The 17,985-nt window shown below is 24.0% G+C and overlaps 4 protein-coding genes across 4 annotated transcripts; 2 read left to right on the forward strand and 2 right to left on the reverse strand. All coding sequences in view use genetic code 6, as the record gives it.

The window, feature by feature from the left end:
• Positions 1 to 56: 56 nt before the first annotated feature.
• TTHERM_00059180 (cyclic nucleotide-binding domain protein) lies at positions 57 to 4,253 on the reverse strand (the record flags this gene model as incomplete). Its single annotated transcript, XM_001007650.2, has 6 exons — positions 3,635 to 4,253; positions 2,979 to 3,508; positions 2,792 to 2,914; positions 2,420 to 2,739; positions 2,291 to 2,358; positions 57 to 2,107 (listed from the first exon to the last, which is right to left on the reverse strand). Exons 1-6 carry the CDS (start codon positions 4,230 to 4,232, stop codon positions 57 to 59), a joined length of 3,690 nt encoding a protein of 1,229 aa, XP_001007650.1. The 5' UTR covers positions 4,233 to 4,253.
• A 1,186-nt stretch (positions 4,254 to 5,439) lies between these two features.
• Positions 5,440 to 6,651, forward strand: TTHERM_00059170 (hypothetical protein; the record flags this gene model as incomplete). Its single annotated transcript, XM_001007649.1, has 1 exon — positions 5,440 to 6,651. The coding sequence occupies one exon, from the start codon at positions 5,440 to 5,442 to the stop codon at positions 6,649 to 6,651; it is 1,212 nt and encodes a 403-aa protein (XP_001007649.1).
• A 3,132-nt stretch (positions 6,652 to 9,783) lies between these two features.
• On the forward strand, positions 9,784 to 11,211 carry TTHERM_00059150 (methyltransferase domain protein; the record flags this gene model as incomplete). Its single annotated transcript, XM_001007647.4, has 1 exon — positions 9,784 to 11,211. One exon carries the CDS (start codon positions 9,784 to 9,786, stop codon positions 11,209 to 11,211), a length of 1,428 nt encoding a protein of 475 aa, XP_001007647.4.
• Positions 11,212 to 14,172: 2,961 nt separating this feature from the next.
• Positions 14,173 to 17,743, reverse strand: TTHERM_00059140 (calpain family cysteine protease; the record flags this gene model as incomplete). Its single annotated transcript, XM_001007646.2, has 4 exons — positions 14,173 to 14,810; positions 14,865 to 15,101; positions 15,163 to 15,598; positions 15,704 to 17,743. The coding sequence occupies 4 exons, from the start codon at positions 17,741 to 17,743 to the stop codon at positions 14,173 to 14,175; spliced, it is 3,351 nt and encodes a 1,116-aa protein (XP_001007646.2).
• Positions 17,744 to 17,985: the final 242 nt, after the last annotated feature.

A 17,985-nucleotide genomic window follows, 5' to 3' on the forward strand; every position in this document is an offset into this window, starting at 1 on the left:
ATGTTTAAAATTATTTATATTGGAAAATTTGAAATATTTAATTTAATTTTTTTTATTCATTTGTCTATTGTAGCTAATCGGAATGGGGATGGTGAATATCTTTTCAAATCACCTACATATTCAAAAGTTTAAGTGAATTTTTTACTTTCTGAAGTATTAGATTTATGATTAACAAATTTCTAATGCTTTTACTTTTTGTAACGAGGTTCATTAGATGAAGGTATAAAACAATTATTTATGACATCTTTGGTTGTTATCAATTCATTCAGTTGAAGTAACTCTTTTTACTTCTTATTTTATTCTATGTTTTATTACAAATTTCTAACTTTTTGCTATAAAGCGTCTATTTATTTTGTTTATGATTCACATTTTTAAGAAATCTATGTTTCATTTGCTTTGTTTGCATTTAAAATAATAATTTTTTTAGTGTTAGGGTCATTAACAATTTTAAGAATTTTTCTCTTCTTGCTGTAAGATGATACTCTAACATTATGGAGTTAAGATTAACTAATATTAGGTTCTGTTTCATTGAGGTTTGGTTTGTTTTTTATATTTTAAAAATCACTGTTATAAGCTGTATGAAAATCAAGTTCGCACGGAGAGCCAGCTCTTACTACAGACTGCTAATCGAATGTTTCGTTACTTTGCTACTTGAATTTTTAGTATTCTTGTTAAACCATTTAAGAATATTTTTGATAATTTTCATCATCCAAATTATTTTGCGAACTCAACCTAGAATTAACATACTCAAAGCAATAGTAGTCTTTTTTAACTCCTTAGGGTTTTATAAATTTATTGTATCTTTCTTTTTCACCAAAATCTCTTAAAATATTTTTTTTATACAACTACATTTTAAGTTGCTTTTTATCAACAGATTTCATTACTTGTTGGTAAGATGAGTTTTGCAGTGTTTCATTTTTATTTTTTTTGAATTAGCGAACAAATTTTTCCTCCAAAGAAGCATTTCTTTTTTAATGTTTTTCTGGGCTGTTTTCTTTATCTGTTGCAAACGATCTCTATGTGTTGTTGTAAGATTTATCATTTATTTCGTTGTAGCTTCCATGAGGCTCAGTGTAATTTTTCTTTCTTTGCTTCCCATAAAATATTCTTCTCAGGTATTTGTTGATTCCAGTTGGATCGTATATCTTTTATGGCTCGTCCTATGGTGATCTTATACTAGCTAAAGTAGTTTTTGGTTTTTGGAAATTATTGTAATTTTGTTTTGGTTAGGTATTCTCATCAATTTATGAAGTAAATTCATCAGCTTAACTATTTTCCATAATTTCACCATAAGATTTTTGATTCTCTTACTTATTTTATTGGGCTTGATAAAGATTTAGCTAGTTATTATAGAAAACAGTTTATAAAGTTTTAGATAATTCATCATCTACATCATCCAATTTATTTATAAATTAAGGGTCAAAATGAATGCTGCTTTCTTGTTAATTGCTTTTACTTCTTTTTTATTTATAAAGATTAACCAATTTGTCTTAAGATGTATCTTTATTTTTATAGGGGCTTTCATAGCAAGTATTTTCTTTGGAAATTATTTATTTATTTTACTTGCTTCTTCTTTAGCTTGGGCTCGTCTCACATTTGACAGAAATATCACCACTGTAATCAACCCCATAAAAATCTCCCTTATCTAAAGTATTTTTTTGTTTGATTCTCTTAAAATTAAGTGTGCTTGATAGCTCTTTTTCGCTGTTAATTGAAATCTTTTAGCTCTAATCACTGAGCTATCCCAGACTGCCTATGCTTTTTAATTTAACTGAATCCTAATGATGCTATTACTTTGGAGACTTTTATTTTACACTAGTCAAGAGTTAGCTTTCGTAAAATATATTTATGTGATTGTCAGTGTAATTTTTATCAATTAATATAGCTGGTATAACTTCTCTTCCAATTAAACCATTATTTTGTACCACCCTTGAATTCTGCAAATTAAAAATTTATTGACTTTCATTAAAACTGTTAAGTGTGTTAATCTTGATATCATTTTTAAAATTGGATCCTTTATCAAAATTTAAATAAGAAGAGTTATTTAATTATTCAGATCTCTTTTCTCTTTCAGTGTTCATTGAAGACTTTGTTTAATTTCTTGCTTCTAGTTATAAAATAAAAAAATAAATAAAATTATTCAAAAGAGTAAAAGAAGAAATCGTAAAAGCCAATGGGAAACCATTGTGTGCGGTGATTCAATTTCAATGAAATAAATAAAACTAATATTTTCAGTTACAGTGACCTAGGGTACTATATATATTTATAATTATTTTAATAAACTTTTTACTTTTATTTGCTGTTCTTAATTGAATTGGGCTTCCTGTATTTTATCTTCTGCAACTTTATGAAGGACTTCTATTTTTAATTAAGTACATATATAACTCAATAATAAATCGTGATTATAAATTTATTTTACGATATCCTAGAAGATGCATTTGCAATTTAATCTTATTGTAATTATTCCTGCTACTGCTTTTAGTTTTTATGAATTTAAAACTCGAATTTAGATTTAATAAGACCCTTTTTTTGTAAATCCAAAACTCTGTCTTCGAGTTTTAGCTTAATTTTTTTTGTGATAACATTTTTATTGTAATTTTATTCCTCTGTATTAATTGTAGTTTTAGAAATATTTTCAATTTCTTTTAATCTCTGCTCTCTGAACTATCTTTTTTAAGTTACAAGTGATTTAAAAATTTCACTAAAGTACTGATCATTCGCAAATTTAAAGACATAATCCTTTTTACAAAAATTTTCATTAATATTTAATTCTCAAAATAGAATATCTTACTTCTTTATGAAGCAGTAAAACCTATCCTAAAGGAGAAGAGCAAACCACATCTTGCTTTCGGTTATTTTCATTCATGATTATTTCTTCTTCTCCAAATATTTAGCCAGAGCCAACAACAGAAACCTAAAATAAATAAATATATGTTTAAATTAAATCAATTCTATAAAATTAATTATGATAAGATTACTTCTATTGAACGAGAGTACTTGTCTTTTTCATCAGTAAGTAATCTTGAAGGAAGTTTTAAAAGTTAATCTAGAGTAATATCATTGTTCATATTGATTTTCTAATAAACTTTAAAATCCCCAGAAATTATAAAATAAATATAATCGCTGAGTTATGATGTTTAATATACTTTTTGATTGCGATTGTATGTTGAGAAAGTAAAAAATGGTAAAAAACTTAATAAATTTCTTTTTCCATAATTTTGAAAGCATGGAAACAAAAGAAGCATATCAACTAAATAGTCTAACTGAGTTTTTTATATTGATTGAAAAAACTATTTTTGCACATTAGTATCGAAGTACATAAGCAGTGTCTCTGTTTTGCTAATTACAGTTTGAATCCTTGTTTTTTAATCTAGTAATTCAATATTTCCAAATTCAGTGCCTTCTATGTATTTATCAGTTATTAATCTGACTTCTCCAGTATAATAGTTTTTCATCCTACCTTCACACTCCCCGTGTATTACAACATAAAAACCTTGGCTTTAACTATCTTTATAATAATAAATAATTTTGAAAAATTCTATCACAATTTTTGATTTAATGAATAAATTTAGCCAAGTAAGCAGATTTTAATAAGAAAGTAAATAATTTATATATTAACTGAATACATACATACCTTATTCATATATTATTTCTCCTTATCGCTTGTAAACAATTTTAATATTAGGGCAAACTTTAGACAAAACAAAATATTCTCCTTTTGTATCTTTTATAAATTTTATATATTAATTTTCTTTGAGGATATCATATATAAGCTAATTATCTTTATCAGTTTTAACTGCTTTTAAGTTGCAAAGTCTTTTTAAAATTTCTATTTTTTGTTGTTGATCTAAATCTGTAATTTGTAGCTTTTTAGCTTCAAATTCCTATCCTGTCATCATTAAAGTTTATCTTCTGCATTTCTGTTTAGAGTATTAGCTTTTCACTACAAATTAAGAACTTTCTATACTCGTTTTACTTTCTTCTTTTTCAAAATTAGAAGTAATTTACTGTTTATTTTGTAAATTTCCTTTTTAATTATAAGATATTGATCTAGGTTTACTAACGCATTGTTTTTGCTAAATTTAATTATTTTATGAATTTTCACTGCCATTGCTTTTAATTGATTTTCTAGCTTAAGTCGATGGAATAGTTTACATGTCATTTTTGTAGTTGTAATCTGCTAACAAGATATTGTTTTTTTGTTACTATTTAACACTTAATAGATTAGTCATTGTATATAAAATATGCTTTTAAATGACAATAAATTATTAATAAATTATATACACTAATTATAATTAATAAGATTGGATATAATTAATATTTTGAAAAAATAAGAGCAAATAGAACTGTAAATAATATACTCTTTGTGAATTATAATCACCAAACTCATGTGGATAATATTTAAGCAAAATGCAAAAGAAAAATATAATATAATAATCATCACTTACAAATTAATAAATTAAACCATATCAACACCGAACTTTTTAATTAACGTTATTATTCCTATATTCAACTTTCTTTTTGTGAAAATATCTTAAACTAAATTAAGTTTACATTAATAATTTAATGAATGTGGACTTTATTAATATTTTAATTTATGAAAAGATGATCCCAAAAATAAATTATGTTTAATCAATCATACTTAAAGGGAAAAAATATTATTTAAAACAATAGAATTCAAATATTCATCTTTTTCTTTGTTGCAACAATATCTTAAATTAAATTGAATTTATAATAATAACTTAGCAAGTAAGAAACTTATTTTTTTATTTAAGTAAGATAATCTCAAAAATAAATTAAAGATAAAAATGATTGCTTTGAACAAAATAATAATATTTATATCAGTAAAATTTTTTTAAAAAGTAGTATAAAATAGAAATAAATTAAGAATTAAAAAATTCATGAAACTTCTCCATAAAATACAATCTTTAACAATAAATATCAGCTGTGGTTATTTGTAATTTACTTAGCTTTTTTAAGAAATTTAAATATTCTAATTTTTAATTAAATGGTAAATAGATGTTTTGCATAAAAATTTGAGATTTTATTTTGATTTATTTTATTTTTGTTCTGAATTAATTTTATGACATAAAGCTATTTTACTAAAATTTCATTATTTAAGCAAAAAATTGCTGAAAAATAAATTTGATTAAACTATAAAATCATACTTTATTGTATTTTAAATCTAAAAATTTATGAAATTTTATTAACTAAATTTTAAAAGTAAAACAATAAAATATGTATTTAAGTAAAAATATATTTTCAGGAGGGTTATTATTTAATAATTAAATTGTTATTAGTAATTAATAATACTAATAAATAATTGGTTTTAATTAATTAATTATTAGATAATTGATTGTATGATACTTAATAATCTTATTAACATTCTATTATTTTTCTTATTGAATACTTTTTTTATAAATTTAGCAATCTGCAAACATGTTCTTAAACCTTGAAAGTTAGAAAGACAGTTAAAAAATAATCCTAAGGGATCATTTTCAAACAGAAGCAGCTGATTAAAGAAGATAGTTAAACTTTAATGCTTAATTCAAGTAAAATAAGTAAAGAAAGATTGTCTAAAGAAAGTAAAAGAGCTGCGATAAAGAAAATAACTAAAAGTAGATTGATTTAGATTTTATGAAAGTTAATTCATTGGCTTTGGCCAAAAAGGGATCATTTAAAGTTTCTTACTTAGAAGATTTTACTATAAATTTTGATAAGAATAACAAATCATCCATTCAATAATAAAAGACACAAACTATAAACAATCAAAATAAATTATCTCCTTTACCAAAAATGCACTATTTAAAGAACATTATTATAAATACTTCACCTAGCTAGAGAAGTAGCTAGAATGATATATTTTACAAAATGAAAACAGAAGGTTCCTATAAATATACAGACTTATCATAAGGATCTAAGGAGGCTATAAATTCTCTTTTTAATTAATAAACTATGTAAATTAATCCTCCTACATCTCCTTCATCTACTACTTAGTGGAATTCATTTAATCAAAGCATAAATAATGCAAATAGTAATATAAATTTCAGCAATTTACCTTCTTGTAAAAATACTTCACCCTGCAATTCTAAGATCATAGAACTTAATATAGACATGGAAAAGCAAGAGTTATTACCTTAAATTACTAGAAAAAAAGGTAGATCTTTACCACCTATAAAGCTAAAATAGAATACTTAAGGAGTAATTGAACCTATCAATCCTTCAAATGACTCTTTTAATAATACTTAAATTTAAATTTTACCATTTAGATTAAATAGTATTAAGAAATACTCTTACCTATTTGATAGCTACAACTATGTGCAAGATAAAATAATAAACAATTAAGAAAATACTCTATTACTTGAGCAAGATTCTGAATTTTCTAATGTCTAAATGATATTCAATCAGAAGAGCTCAAAGTCAAACAAATATGAAAATTTAGAGCAAAGTGAAGATACAATTTCAATATAAAAATTGATGATTAAATCTCCTGCAATTAAAAAATAAAACCCTTTCACAAAGAAAAAACAATCACTAAATGTCAGTAAACACAAAGAATAAATTAATCTTCAATAAAAATACTCAGACATTTAATGTGTTCCTTTCAAAAGCTATAAATTCCCATCTTAAAAAATAAATGTATAAAAATGAATTTTTTTATTATTTGAGTTGGTGTGATTGAAAAAATTTAGAAAAATATTTATTTCTGAATGTTTTTCCTTCATTCCTAAAATTAATAGAAGATAATCTTTCAATAACTAATCTATCAAATATTTCATAATAATTTAAAATAAAATTTATTTATAAAATATTAATAAAATTAAGAATTATTGTTAAAAAAAAATATATTTAATTTTCTTAAAAATTTACTTAAATGAATTAATTAATTAGATTTTCTGTTTATATTTTATTTGATTTTGGTATTTTTCTTTTATGGAGCTTGTATAAGACGAGTATCATATGTATTTTTAGAGGATAGTTAAAATACATAATTGAATATTAATATGTTTTTAAGAAAAAATATAAAACCCAGCCTTTATGAAATAAATACCTAGTTTATTAGCATAAAAATGTATTTGTTTATTTTTTGTTTATTTTAAATTAAATGAGATAGAAAAAGTTTAATATTATTATTTTGTTAAAATTACTCAATTCCTTAAATAAGTATAAATCTATCAATTAATTAAATATATATATATTCATATTGGTAATCATTTCGAGCTGGTAATTTAGATGTTCATTAGCCTTGAAGTATTATTTGATACAAAATATTATATTATGTCAATATGTTTAAAATTAAGATAAATATGACTTATTTAATTTTGATGCTTGCTTATTAATTTGCTAAGTTGCATGTATAGTATGAGCTATTACTAATTTTTATAATTCAACTAAACTAATTTTCTTTGTTAAAATTTATAAAAAAACTCACACATTTTTAAGGTTTGCAAACAAACTAAACATTTTTATTAGTATTTATGAAAGCAAATTTTGGTGATTTAGCTAAAAATTAGCAAAAATAAACCAAAAAATATTTATAGATAAGAACTCTTTTAAAATTCTTTTATAATCAATCTAGATTTTTGGCATTTTACTTTTTGTTTTCTAACAATTATTTAATAAACTAAATTTTAGAATATGGCTGCATGTTTTATCAAATAAACTTATCACCTATAAAAATCACTAAATCTAATGAATTAATATTAAAAAGTATATTTTGTTTACCGTATTTAACTATGTCATGAGCTATCAAGTAATTAACGAATATCAATTTTTTATAGATATTTTTGTAAATTCAAAGAAAGCAATATTTAATATGAGGAAAGAGAGTGAAAGAAGAGTTGATTTATTTATTTATTTGTAGCTTGAAACCAGAATTATATTATGTAGCAATTTAGATTTTAAATGAATACACCAAATCTATAAAAAGCAATGGCAATCTTAAATATATGTTCAGTATTGAGTGCTCAAACAGATAGTCAAATTAATTGATACGTAACATGGCGTCAATTTAAGATAGGTGAAGAATTAAAATGTTACGCACTTTGAAGTATATAGCCAAAAAATAATTGGCAATAATCTCTATTTTAATAAATATAATCATCCTTAGTGTAATTGGTTTGTATAATGAAATGAAACCTGACAAAAAAGTTTTAGCATAAATAGCTATCTAAAAACAGAGATAGCAGCTCAAAACAGGAATAAATATTGAGAGAAAAGTCCGCTCAGCATAATAATGCATACTAGAAATTTGTTTAAGCCCTACCTTTTAATGTATCAATCAAATTCATTTACATACTAAATAACTATAAATAGATTGACAATTATATTTAGATAGGGGATTTTAAAAGAATGCCTTTAAAATTTAGTTAACAAAAGAGCAATTTAATTTTGATAATACGTCTCATTTGATTAAAATTCAGAGTAAATTTGAAATTTATGAGTATTTATACACTTTAAATTAAGAAAATTTTTGCGACTTACCTAAATTTTCATAAAACTAGTTATCTGCAATTACCCCTGAGGCTAATGTTGAAGAAGTTTGTTTAATGGGACCCCTCCAATAATTTTAGGAAATTTAAATTTTGTGCTTTTTTTAGTATTTTTACAAGTTATTTAAATACTACAATATTTATAATATAAATATCCATTCAAAATAAATAACTGACTCTCATAATTGTAAAAACATCAATAAGTTATTAATATACATGTAAAAAAAGGGAGTCTTTGATTTGTACTTCTCTAAAACATTTTTTACAGAGTTTAGTTATCCATATATAAAAATAGCTGACTCAAACAAGACCATTATTATTATAAATATTCTGTTTAATTTGGGGATTGAAATGAATTAAAAAGCTTAATGGAAATGAGGTACTTACATTGCATTCTGATATTTGAAATATTAATGCAGTCATTTGTGACTCTTATCCATATATTATAAATCAAAAATTTTTACTTATCAAAAATAAATAAAAAAAATGCTTCTTTTATTAAAAAAAAAAATTGTCTATTTTTCATTTTATTTTTTTTGAGAAACGCCTTAAGTTAATTTTAAATACATAAAAGTATTAAAAGAAAAAAGGAATTAGCTAGATCGATATTTACTCAGTTAATTATAAATAAAGTATTATTATTATAATTTTGTAAAAATGTTAATTTTTCAATTGAATCTGTGACTATGTGAAATTTTAGAAATGTATGTTTAAAATTAGCTTAATCTATTTGATTTCAAACAATAAATAGCTCAAAAAATTTGCTGCTTTTCAACAGATCTTTGGTTTTTTCAAACATAAACTAAATAGTATTCTATAGCCTCTTGAAATTATAAAATTTTCAATTCTTTTATACTGTTAACAGACAAGGTGGGCGGTTAAGGAAGAAAGCAAGCTAGTTCCCAAAATTTTTTTTTGAAGAGATGACAAAATATTTGCCAATTATTATTATTTATCGATTATAATAATTTACATAAGCTTTTTCTAAGTATATTAATTAAGGGGTAGGAGTGTATTTTTTAAAGATTGTTTTCAAAAAGAGTGAATGAGACTGCTTGTTGTTTCAAGTGGGCTCTTATTTGCTTCAGTGACTAGCTTGAAGAGTAAGTGGTATGTGTGAAGGAATTAACATAAAAAATTATAAATTTTATTTAAAATGTAAGTATTGAAGTATAGAATAAAATTTTTATAAGTTATATGTATTTAAATGAGTAAAATGTTCTTTCGAAATTAGATAGAAAAAAATTATTTGAGTAAAAAAAAATTAATAAAAATAGATTTGAAAGAATGAATGAAAAAGATGAAGTAGCAAAAAAATCCTTTGACACTTCTATTTTAATATGAATAACAATTAGGTTTGGAAAATTTGAAGAAATAAAGTCCTAAGAAAAAAAAAAGAGCAAATTGTATTAAACAAAGTAAGCTTACGTAATTAAATTAGAAGATTATAATTTTCTTACGCAATCTGGGTATTAGTAATGCATCAGATATCAATTAATAATTTAATAAGAAGTCTGTATGTATAAAAGATCTTCCACCAAAAATACATAATTAATTCAAGAAACAAAAAATAGTAAAAAAAAATAAATACTTTTTAAAAAACTCAAACCTACAGAGCTATACATCTCTACTTCTTTAACACAGAATCCAAGCAACCAAGTTACAAAAAAAACAGCCTTCAAGAGCAAATATATAGCGGAACTCAAAAAGCCTAGTAGACAGCTACAACATACTTAGTATAAAAAGAAAGATTGAAAGCAACTCTCTAAATAACCTATTCATTAATTAATAGTAAAGCAACTAAATAACTAACTCTTATTATCAAAAATCTCTAGATTATTTCTATAAAACTTTAATTATAAATCAACAAATTTAACGCAACTTAAACAAAAATAAATAAATGGATACTCAAACTTACGATCAATCTAGACCTGCTATTCCTCCTCAACACTTCGACATGGTTTTGAACTAAGTCAAGAACAGAAACAACTACTTAGATTTGGGAATGGAAACTGGATAAAACTTCTTCTAATTTTACCACTAATTCAACGGTAACATTGTTGGTATTGACTTAAACTCTCAAAGAGTAGAATTTGTTCGTCAAAAAGCCTAAAAGATTCTTCCTACATAAGCTATCAATCGTACTCAATTGATTGATGGCGATGTCTTTAAAATCGCTGATAAGCTCCCCAACAAGACATTTGATCTTGTTACTATTGGTTCTTAAATCCATAACTTTGGCTCACCTGATAAATTTTACTAATTTGCCAAGGAAAGACTCCTTTCTGCTGAAGGTACTCTTGCCTTAACTTCCATTAATCCTTTGGATGTTGAATTCTAAGCCTGCTATGATGACAAGGAAAACGCAGCCTTAAGAAAGGACTTCGCCACTTTGAATGAATACTTAAGCGAATACGCCATTTTACCAAACAACCCTTTCCTTAACTAAGGTGTTATGATGAGACATTTCAACAACATTTAAAAATTCGAATAGAACGTCGAACAAGTTATGGAAGCTGAACACGTCTTCGAATATTTCCGTACTCTTCCTAGCTACATCAAATACATGCAAGATGATACCCAAGTTGACAAATACGCTCTCTAAAACTTCGAAAGAAAAGTAAGAGAAAAAATCTAAAAGAGAAGCCTTACCATGACTAAATAGTAATCATTGCTTAGAGTAACTCACAAAATCTTAACTTTCTTACTCAGAAAGTGATTTTATTACTGATCTCACTAAATTAAATCTAAAACGACCTACCTGCATGGCAGGTTTAACTATTATGAAAAAAATCTAAAAAATTACTCTTACACTCTATTATAATCAAAAATATATTGCAATGAACTACTTACCTACAATCATATCTATCAATTAACTAAATAAATAAATAATGTAATATATATATATATTTTAATAATTATACAACTCAAAAAAAAAGATAAATATCTATTTAAGTCTATTTTAAAATTTTTTCTGTGGTATTTAATATTCAAATTATTAACCTCTTAAAAATTTATCTCTAATTTTTTTTTTAATTATTTTCTAAACATTTAGAACATATTTCAAAGTATTCTTTCTACCTTTCTTATTGAATTGTATAAGCATTCAATTAAAGGCAATTGCTTTTCTATTTAAAGCATTTTACAAAATTTTAAATTGGTTAAATTAAAATAGATAAATTACATTTAAAAAACCTTTTCAAATAAAATTGAATAAAAAATAATTTTAAAAAATAAAATAAATTAAAAACTGCAAGCTTAATATCAGCCATTATTATAAATATATTGTGTTAACATTGAAGATTATAAGGTAAATATGGAAAATTTAGCTCAGAATTAATAAGAAAAATTAATAACTATTTTTGTGAATAATTTGATTAAAAAAAAATAATTAGCTCACCAAATCGTTTAATTTAGAAAGATAGTGTGTGATTTATCATTTATGCAATAATTTAGATAGTAATATGAGTTTTTATTTAGACAATATGAATATTTAAAAGTATGTGATTACAAAAAACAATTTAATAGAAAAATAGTATTTAAATAAAAAATAAAATAAACAAATGACATCATTTACCTCATTTAAATAAATATAATATATTAGAATTGTATATCTGGTTATAATAAAATATAAGGTTAATTATTTTGTACTTTTCAAGAAACATTTTGTTGCAACTCAAAAACATTCCCTTTTCAATTAATATACAAATTGTTTGTATCTCGAATATAACTTTTACAATGTTTTTGAAAGGTCTAACATATTTTCTATCAACTCTATTAATACGTTTCTTATGATGTATTGATTTATTGACAATTGTTCTTTGTTTCTTTAATTCAAATTTATTTGATTAATTTTAAGATTTAAAGATCTCTTTAATATGCAATAACGATATAAGAAGCACGTAAAACATATTCACATAACTAACGCTTATTATACCAAAATTAGGTGATAACGTCAAAAATAAAATTTATCTAAAGCATTAATAAGACTAGATGTAATATTAATATAAATATCTCAAAATTAAATTTTTACTCTAAGAAAAATTGTCACTCACAAACAAAACTATTCTAGAAGTTTAATTTATTTATAATATTACAAATTATAAAAGTAAAACAAATTTGTTTAAAGAACTGCTTGCTAAATGAAATCTTTTATAAAAATTTTAGGACTATTACTTTCTTTAATTTACATTTGAAATTCGTCAAGCATTACGAAATATTTAACCTCACTAAAGCATTTTTGCCTTTAGAAAAGATAGTCTTGCTTAACATTTATCTAATATTCTTAAAATTATGTTGAGTCTTTAATATTCAGTATCAAATTTACTTCATAAGCACTTTTTCATTAAATTACTTCGCATTAAAAAATCCTAAGAATAAAGAAAAATTAAATTTTTTTCCAAAAAAAGGATTAATTGATGACGTGTAATTTATCTTTTTTTAAATAAATATATTATTAAAAGCAATAATTAATATTAGTGATCTCTATTAAACAAAAAATCGACTAACTTATAAAGAGAATGATCTAATAAATAATTCAAAATTCTTCATTTATTTACCAAAAAGCTAATATTATTCAAAGATAACTTCAAAGTTGATGATGCTAAAATCCAGTAAGCACAAATAAATAAAAACTATCTCTTTAAAACTTTTAAAATTCATTTTATTTATTATTGATTTAGTTTTATTAATTATATTAGAATGTAATTTAGATGCAATTTTGTATCCTTTTATAAAAATAAAAATGTTTTGTTCATGTTTTCAATTTATTACATTTCAAATTATAAATTTTCTTAGAAAAAAATTAGAAAAATTAACTTAAATAAAATAAATAGAAGGGAAGGGGTTGGTAAAAATTTCTTTATGAAATTATAAAAAGTATAAAATTATAAATAAAATTTAAATAAATAAATACTTGTTTACTGTTACTAATTGTATTTCAACCAGATAATAATAATGGTAAACTATTATGATTAGCAATTTAACTAATTATGTAGTTTATAATTAGCAATTTAATGATTAATATATTTGTGATGAGCAATTTATTAGCAAAGAATTTCACTTTTTATTTTAAATTCTTGGATTATATTGTTAATAAAACCTTTACAAAAAAATGCCATTTTTAAAGTGTTTGTTAATTTTTTTTTTCCTTAAAACATATTAATTTGTGTAACTTACCAGATTTTAGTTAACTAAATATACATTTTAGGTATTTAAATTTTACTATTAAATATTTTTTTCTCTTAAATTCTTCTTTGTTTTAAAACTCTAAAATCACATTTGCTTGTTAAAAATATTCATAAAATTTCATTAATTTATAATTACATCCAATTTATCTTAACAAAAAACATGATTAATTAAATATTTTATCAATGATGATTTTTATATTTCAAACCAAATGTTAAATATTTAATTATCTATTATCAATCCATCCACACTTAGATAAAAAATTTTTCTCCTAAAATTCTTAAAATGTAAAAATAAAATGAATTTTAATAATAATAAAAATCTTTTTTAATTTTTTATGTAGAATTTTTTGTTTAAAAATAAAAAATTTATTAAAATGACACACAAATAATTAAACTTTTACGAATATTCTTGCAATAAAAGTGTAAATATTTCAATTTTTTTAAAATCTTTAAAATTTAATTTGAGCAGGAATAGGATAATTACCTTTTTATCATACTTACTCCCATTTGCTACTATCATTTAAAATTTTATCGACATAATTAGCGAATTCTTAGCATTAATTGCTATTAGATACTCTGATTTCTATGTAATTAGAACCATATGCTCCAAAACCGCAATTACCTGAGCTACTTTAGCTACTCTTCCAGTCAACTTCAATAAATGCAAGATATTCTCCTTGTGGTAAATAGGTAGGATTATCTATGTAATTAAATGAGGTAAGATCTCTTTAATTACCTTTAACAGCGACTACTGGTTAAGAGGGATTACTTTCAGGTGCTACTACTAAATAAACTTGAGAATAGTAATCTCTCTCAGTTGTAGACATTTAATCTGAGATTCTCTCAGTTCTTATTGATTGCTAGGAAACCTAAAAGAAGTAGTACCCAGCCTAGCTTATTTATAATTTAAAGTAATTCTTTTAAGCTGTCATTGTGCAGAGCTTTTCGCCAGTGTATTGGTAGCCTAAAAATTAATAGCATATTTAAACATCAGTAAAGAACTTATAGAAAAATTCATATTCCATTAAGAAGAAACCCTCTCTTGTGCATCTACCACCGTAGCTTAACTGATTTATAACTTCTTAAGGCAATTTATTGAAATATTTGTCTTCACTCATTGGCTACCATTCTAAATTTTGTTAAAAATTGTTACAAAAAGATGTATTAGAATATATTTTTTTACCTTGCTTGACATATGTATTTCTTAATTTTATAAATTTATAGTCTTTGTTTTAATATTTCAAGCAAATTGTTCCTAGAATAGTGTAAGGATGGACATTATCTATTCCAAATAGATCTTTAATTTCTTCTTATTCTGCACTCAACAAATCATCCATACAAGAGGCGAGTACAATAAGATCTTTATCCTCTGCATATTATATTTTTTACCAAAGCAATTATCTGTTCAAAAATCCTTCACCTTTAAAATATTTTTTTCATTAAATTTAATCTATTTATTTCATCTACATTAATATTTTTACCTGAAGTAAAGAAATTCCTACAAGGAGCTCCTGTGAAGTCATGTAATACTTCTCTTACTAGTCCTCCATCTATTTTAGCATAACTACCATGTAGTTTTGCCCAAGCCTTTTCTAGTAGCATAGCCCATAATTCATTGCTTGAGGAGCGGGTAAAGCAAATTTATTTGTTACCTTTTGTTGGGAATTTATCATCCAGTATAACAGAAGTCCAAACACCCTTCCAACATATATTTAGGACATAACATCCAGCTTTATTGACTGACTTTGTTTGGAATAACTTCAATATGCTATAATCTCTTTCAGCTAAAGCACTCACAGCACCTTAAAAATAGTAATCACCTAAATCACCTGAAATTAATGTGGTTGGATCTATACCTTTGACAAATACTTCATATCCCGTATTAAAAATATCTCTGGGACGTAGCCAAGAAACAACCTTTTTTACAAAAAATAAAAAAATAAATAGATTATAGAAAAAAGTAAAAATTTTATGCTTTAAAAAAAATATAAAAGTGAAATCAAAAAAATAATAAATAATTACATCAGGGTATTTTCCTCCAATATTAGCTAATGTAGCTGGAAATTCAGAGTCATTGAATTCTATGCCATCTTTTTCTCCTTTTTGTATTATTTACTACCAATTAGTAGAAAAAGCACCAGCTTATATAGTCGAAATGATTCTTAACTAATCAAATTTTGATGGAGTTGTATTAAACATATTTGCTTAAAAGCTAGGAGGATTTTCTCTAATAGGCGACTATGAAATGCTGTTAGATGGTTTATGAAAACTAGATACTCTACTATTTTCAGCTTAATTTTTAGTAGTTAAAGGATTAGCTTTTGCAAATGAGCTAGTTTTAACACTTGAAGAAGGAATATTATAATTTTGATATTAAGAATCATACTGATATACTTTATTTTCATATGATTAAGGCTAGAGGTTTCTAGAGGGATCAAAGTCCTATATTTCTGATTACTTAGTATTTAATTACTCAGTATTGATCTATTTATTTGTATCAATTTACTAATTTTAAGCTGAGAAAAGCTTAGAAGGCACAAAATCTTAAATAACAGATTCTTTGGTGTTAACTTTGTATTTAGATGAGTAATCTTCAAGCTGATATTATGGAGCTTGATAAGTTTAAGAAGGGGGAACAAAATCTTAGATTACTGACTCTTTTGTGTAGAGCTTTTCATTTTATTTTATTTCTATTGGCTTCTGTTAAAATTAATAATTATAAGAAGAAGGACCTTAATCGTATGCAGACAATTCTTTTGTGTTGAAGTTACTACTTAAATTTTTTGTTGAAGAAGATTTAAGCAGAGATGATTTTAAGGTGTTATTGGCTCTTTTGATGGTCTCTTCTACTGTTTCATTTGGAATTGAAGGGTAATTTGCAGCTATGTTCAATTAAGAAGTTGAGTTTTTCAATCCTGAAGTACGAGCACCTTGTGGAGTAGGCTGATAAGAGGCGAATTTACTTAAAACACTTTAGATTTTATATTAGTCTTAAGTAGCTTTATCATCCTAATTTTTAGGTGAGTTAGAAAATTAATTTGCAAACAATGAAGGATTGATAGTGATGCTGTCTTTCACATTGCTTGTTAAATTCTAATTTTAAAGAATTAAAGTGTCTCTAATAGAATTTACTCCACTAATTGAGCCACCATACTTTAATTGATTATTTACTTGAAGTGATCCATAAATATCCTAATTTTTTGGATTTAATTAATCTATTTTTTCAACTATTGCACTACCTTTTGTTTGATTAGAGTCTTTTATAAGTTACTTACTATCCGTTATTGGGAAATACTCTTAGCTAGCCCTAACACTGTAATTTTGTGCAGGATATGTACTTGATAAGGGAACATAAGGAGAAGTTGAAAAATTTGTGCCAATAGTTGCTTATGTAGAAGAAGGCACATATGGCTTGTAGTCTTAAATACTAGTAGCATAATTATTGTTTGTGATTGTAGTAACTGTAGTTGTTTTTATATCAGATTTATTATTTAAACTTGATGGTATGGCTGAATAGTAAGATGCTATTGCTTAATTTCCTGAAGTTTAATTTATTTTTGAATCACTTTTTGCATCTAAACCTGTTAAGCCACTTGAAGAATTGCTATTATAGTTAGGTATATTTGATTAATTATCATATTTGTAATCATAACCTTATATATTTGTAGAATACTACCCACTTAAAGAAGAAGGATTCACATTACTATTTGCATTATAATTTTCCGTAACTCCTCCGTATAATCCAGAAGGGCTAGTATACGATGGAACAGGAGTGTTAGCTGTTTAGATTTACGAAGTGTAAGTTGCTGTGTTGATTTGTCCAGCGTTATTGCCTGCTGGAGTAATACCTAATAATTTTTAGATTGCTATGGAAGATTATAATTGTGGAGTTTAATCCTTTAAGCTGAATTTATCTGCTAATGAGTTTCTCATTTCAGATTTTTCAGGTCCTTGATGCGAAGAAGATATTCTTACTTTCTAAGACTGTTAGACAGGAGATGATATTCCCTGTTTACCAACTAATTCTTCAACTATAAAGTCTTCGTTAGCGTAACTAGCCATTTTTTTGCCCTATAAAAATACTACTTTTTTTGCCTTTTATTTCGGTTTTTATTGTATATTTATTATCCTTCTTTAAAACAATCAAGATATTATTTAATATTTGAAGAATAATTATTATTGCAAAGACTTATAAATATAATTTATTTGGTGATTTCTTTATTTAAATTAATTGTTAAAATTTCATTAAATGATCAAAGCTTTATTAAATATCTTTAGAAACTGGTTAAATCCTTGAATATATT

Source organism: Tetrahymena thermophila, assembly GCF_000189635.1.
Source record: "Tetrahymena thermophila SB210 genomic scaffold scf_8254811, whole genome shotgun sequence".
Lineage (NCBI taxonomy): Eukaryota > Ciliophora > Oligohymenophorea > Hymenostomatida > Tetrahymenidae > Tetrahymena > Tetrahymena thermophila.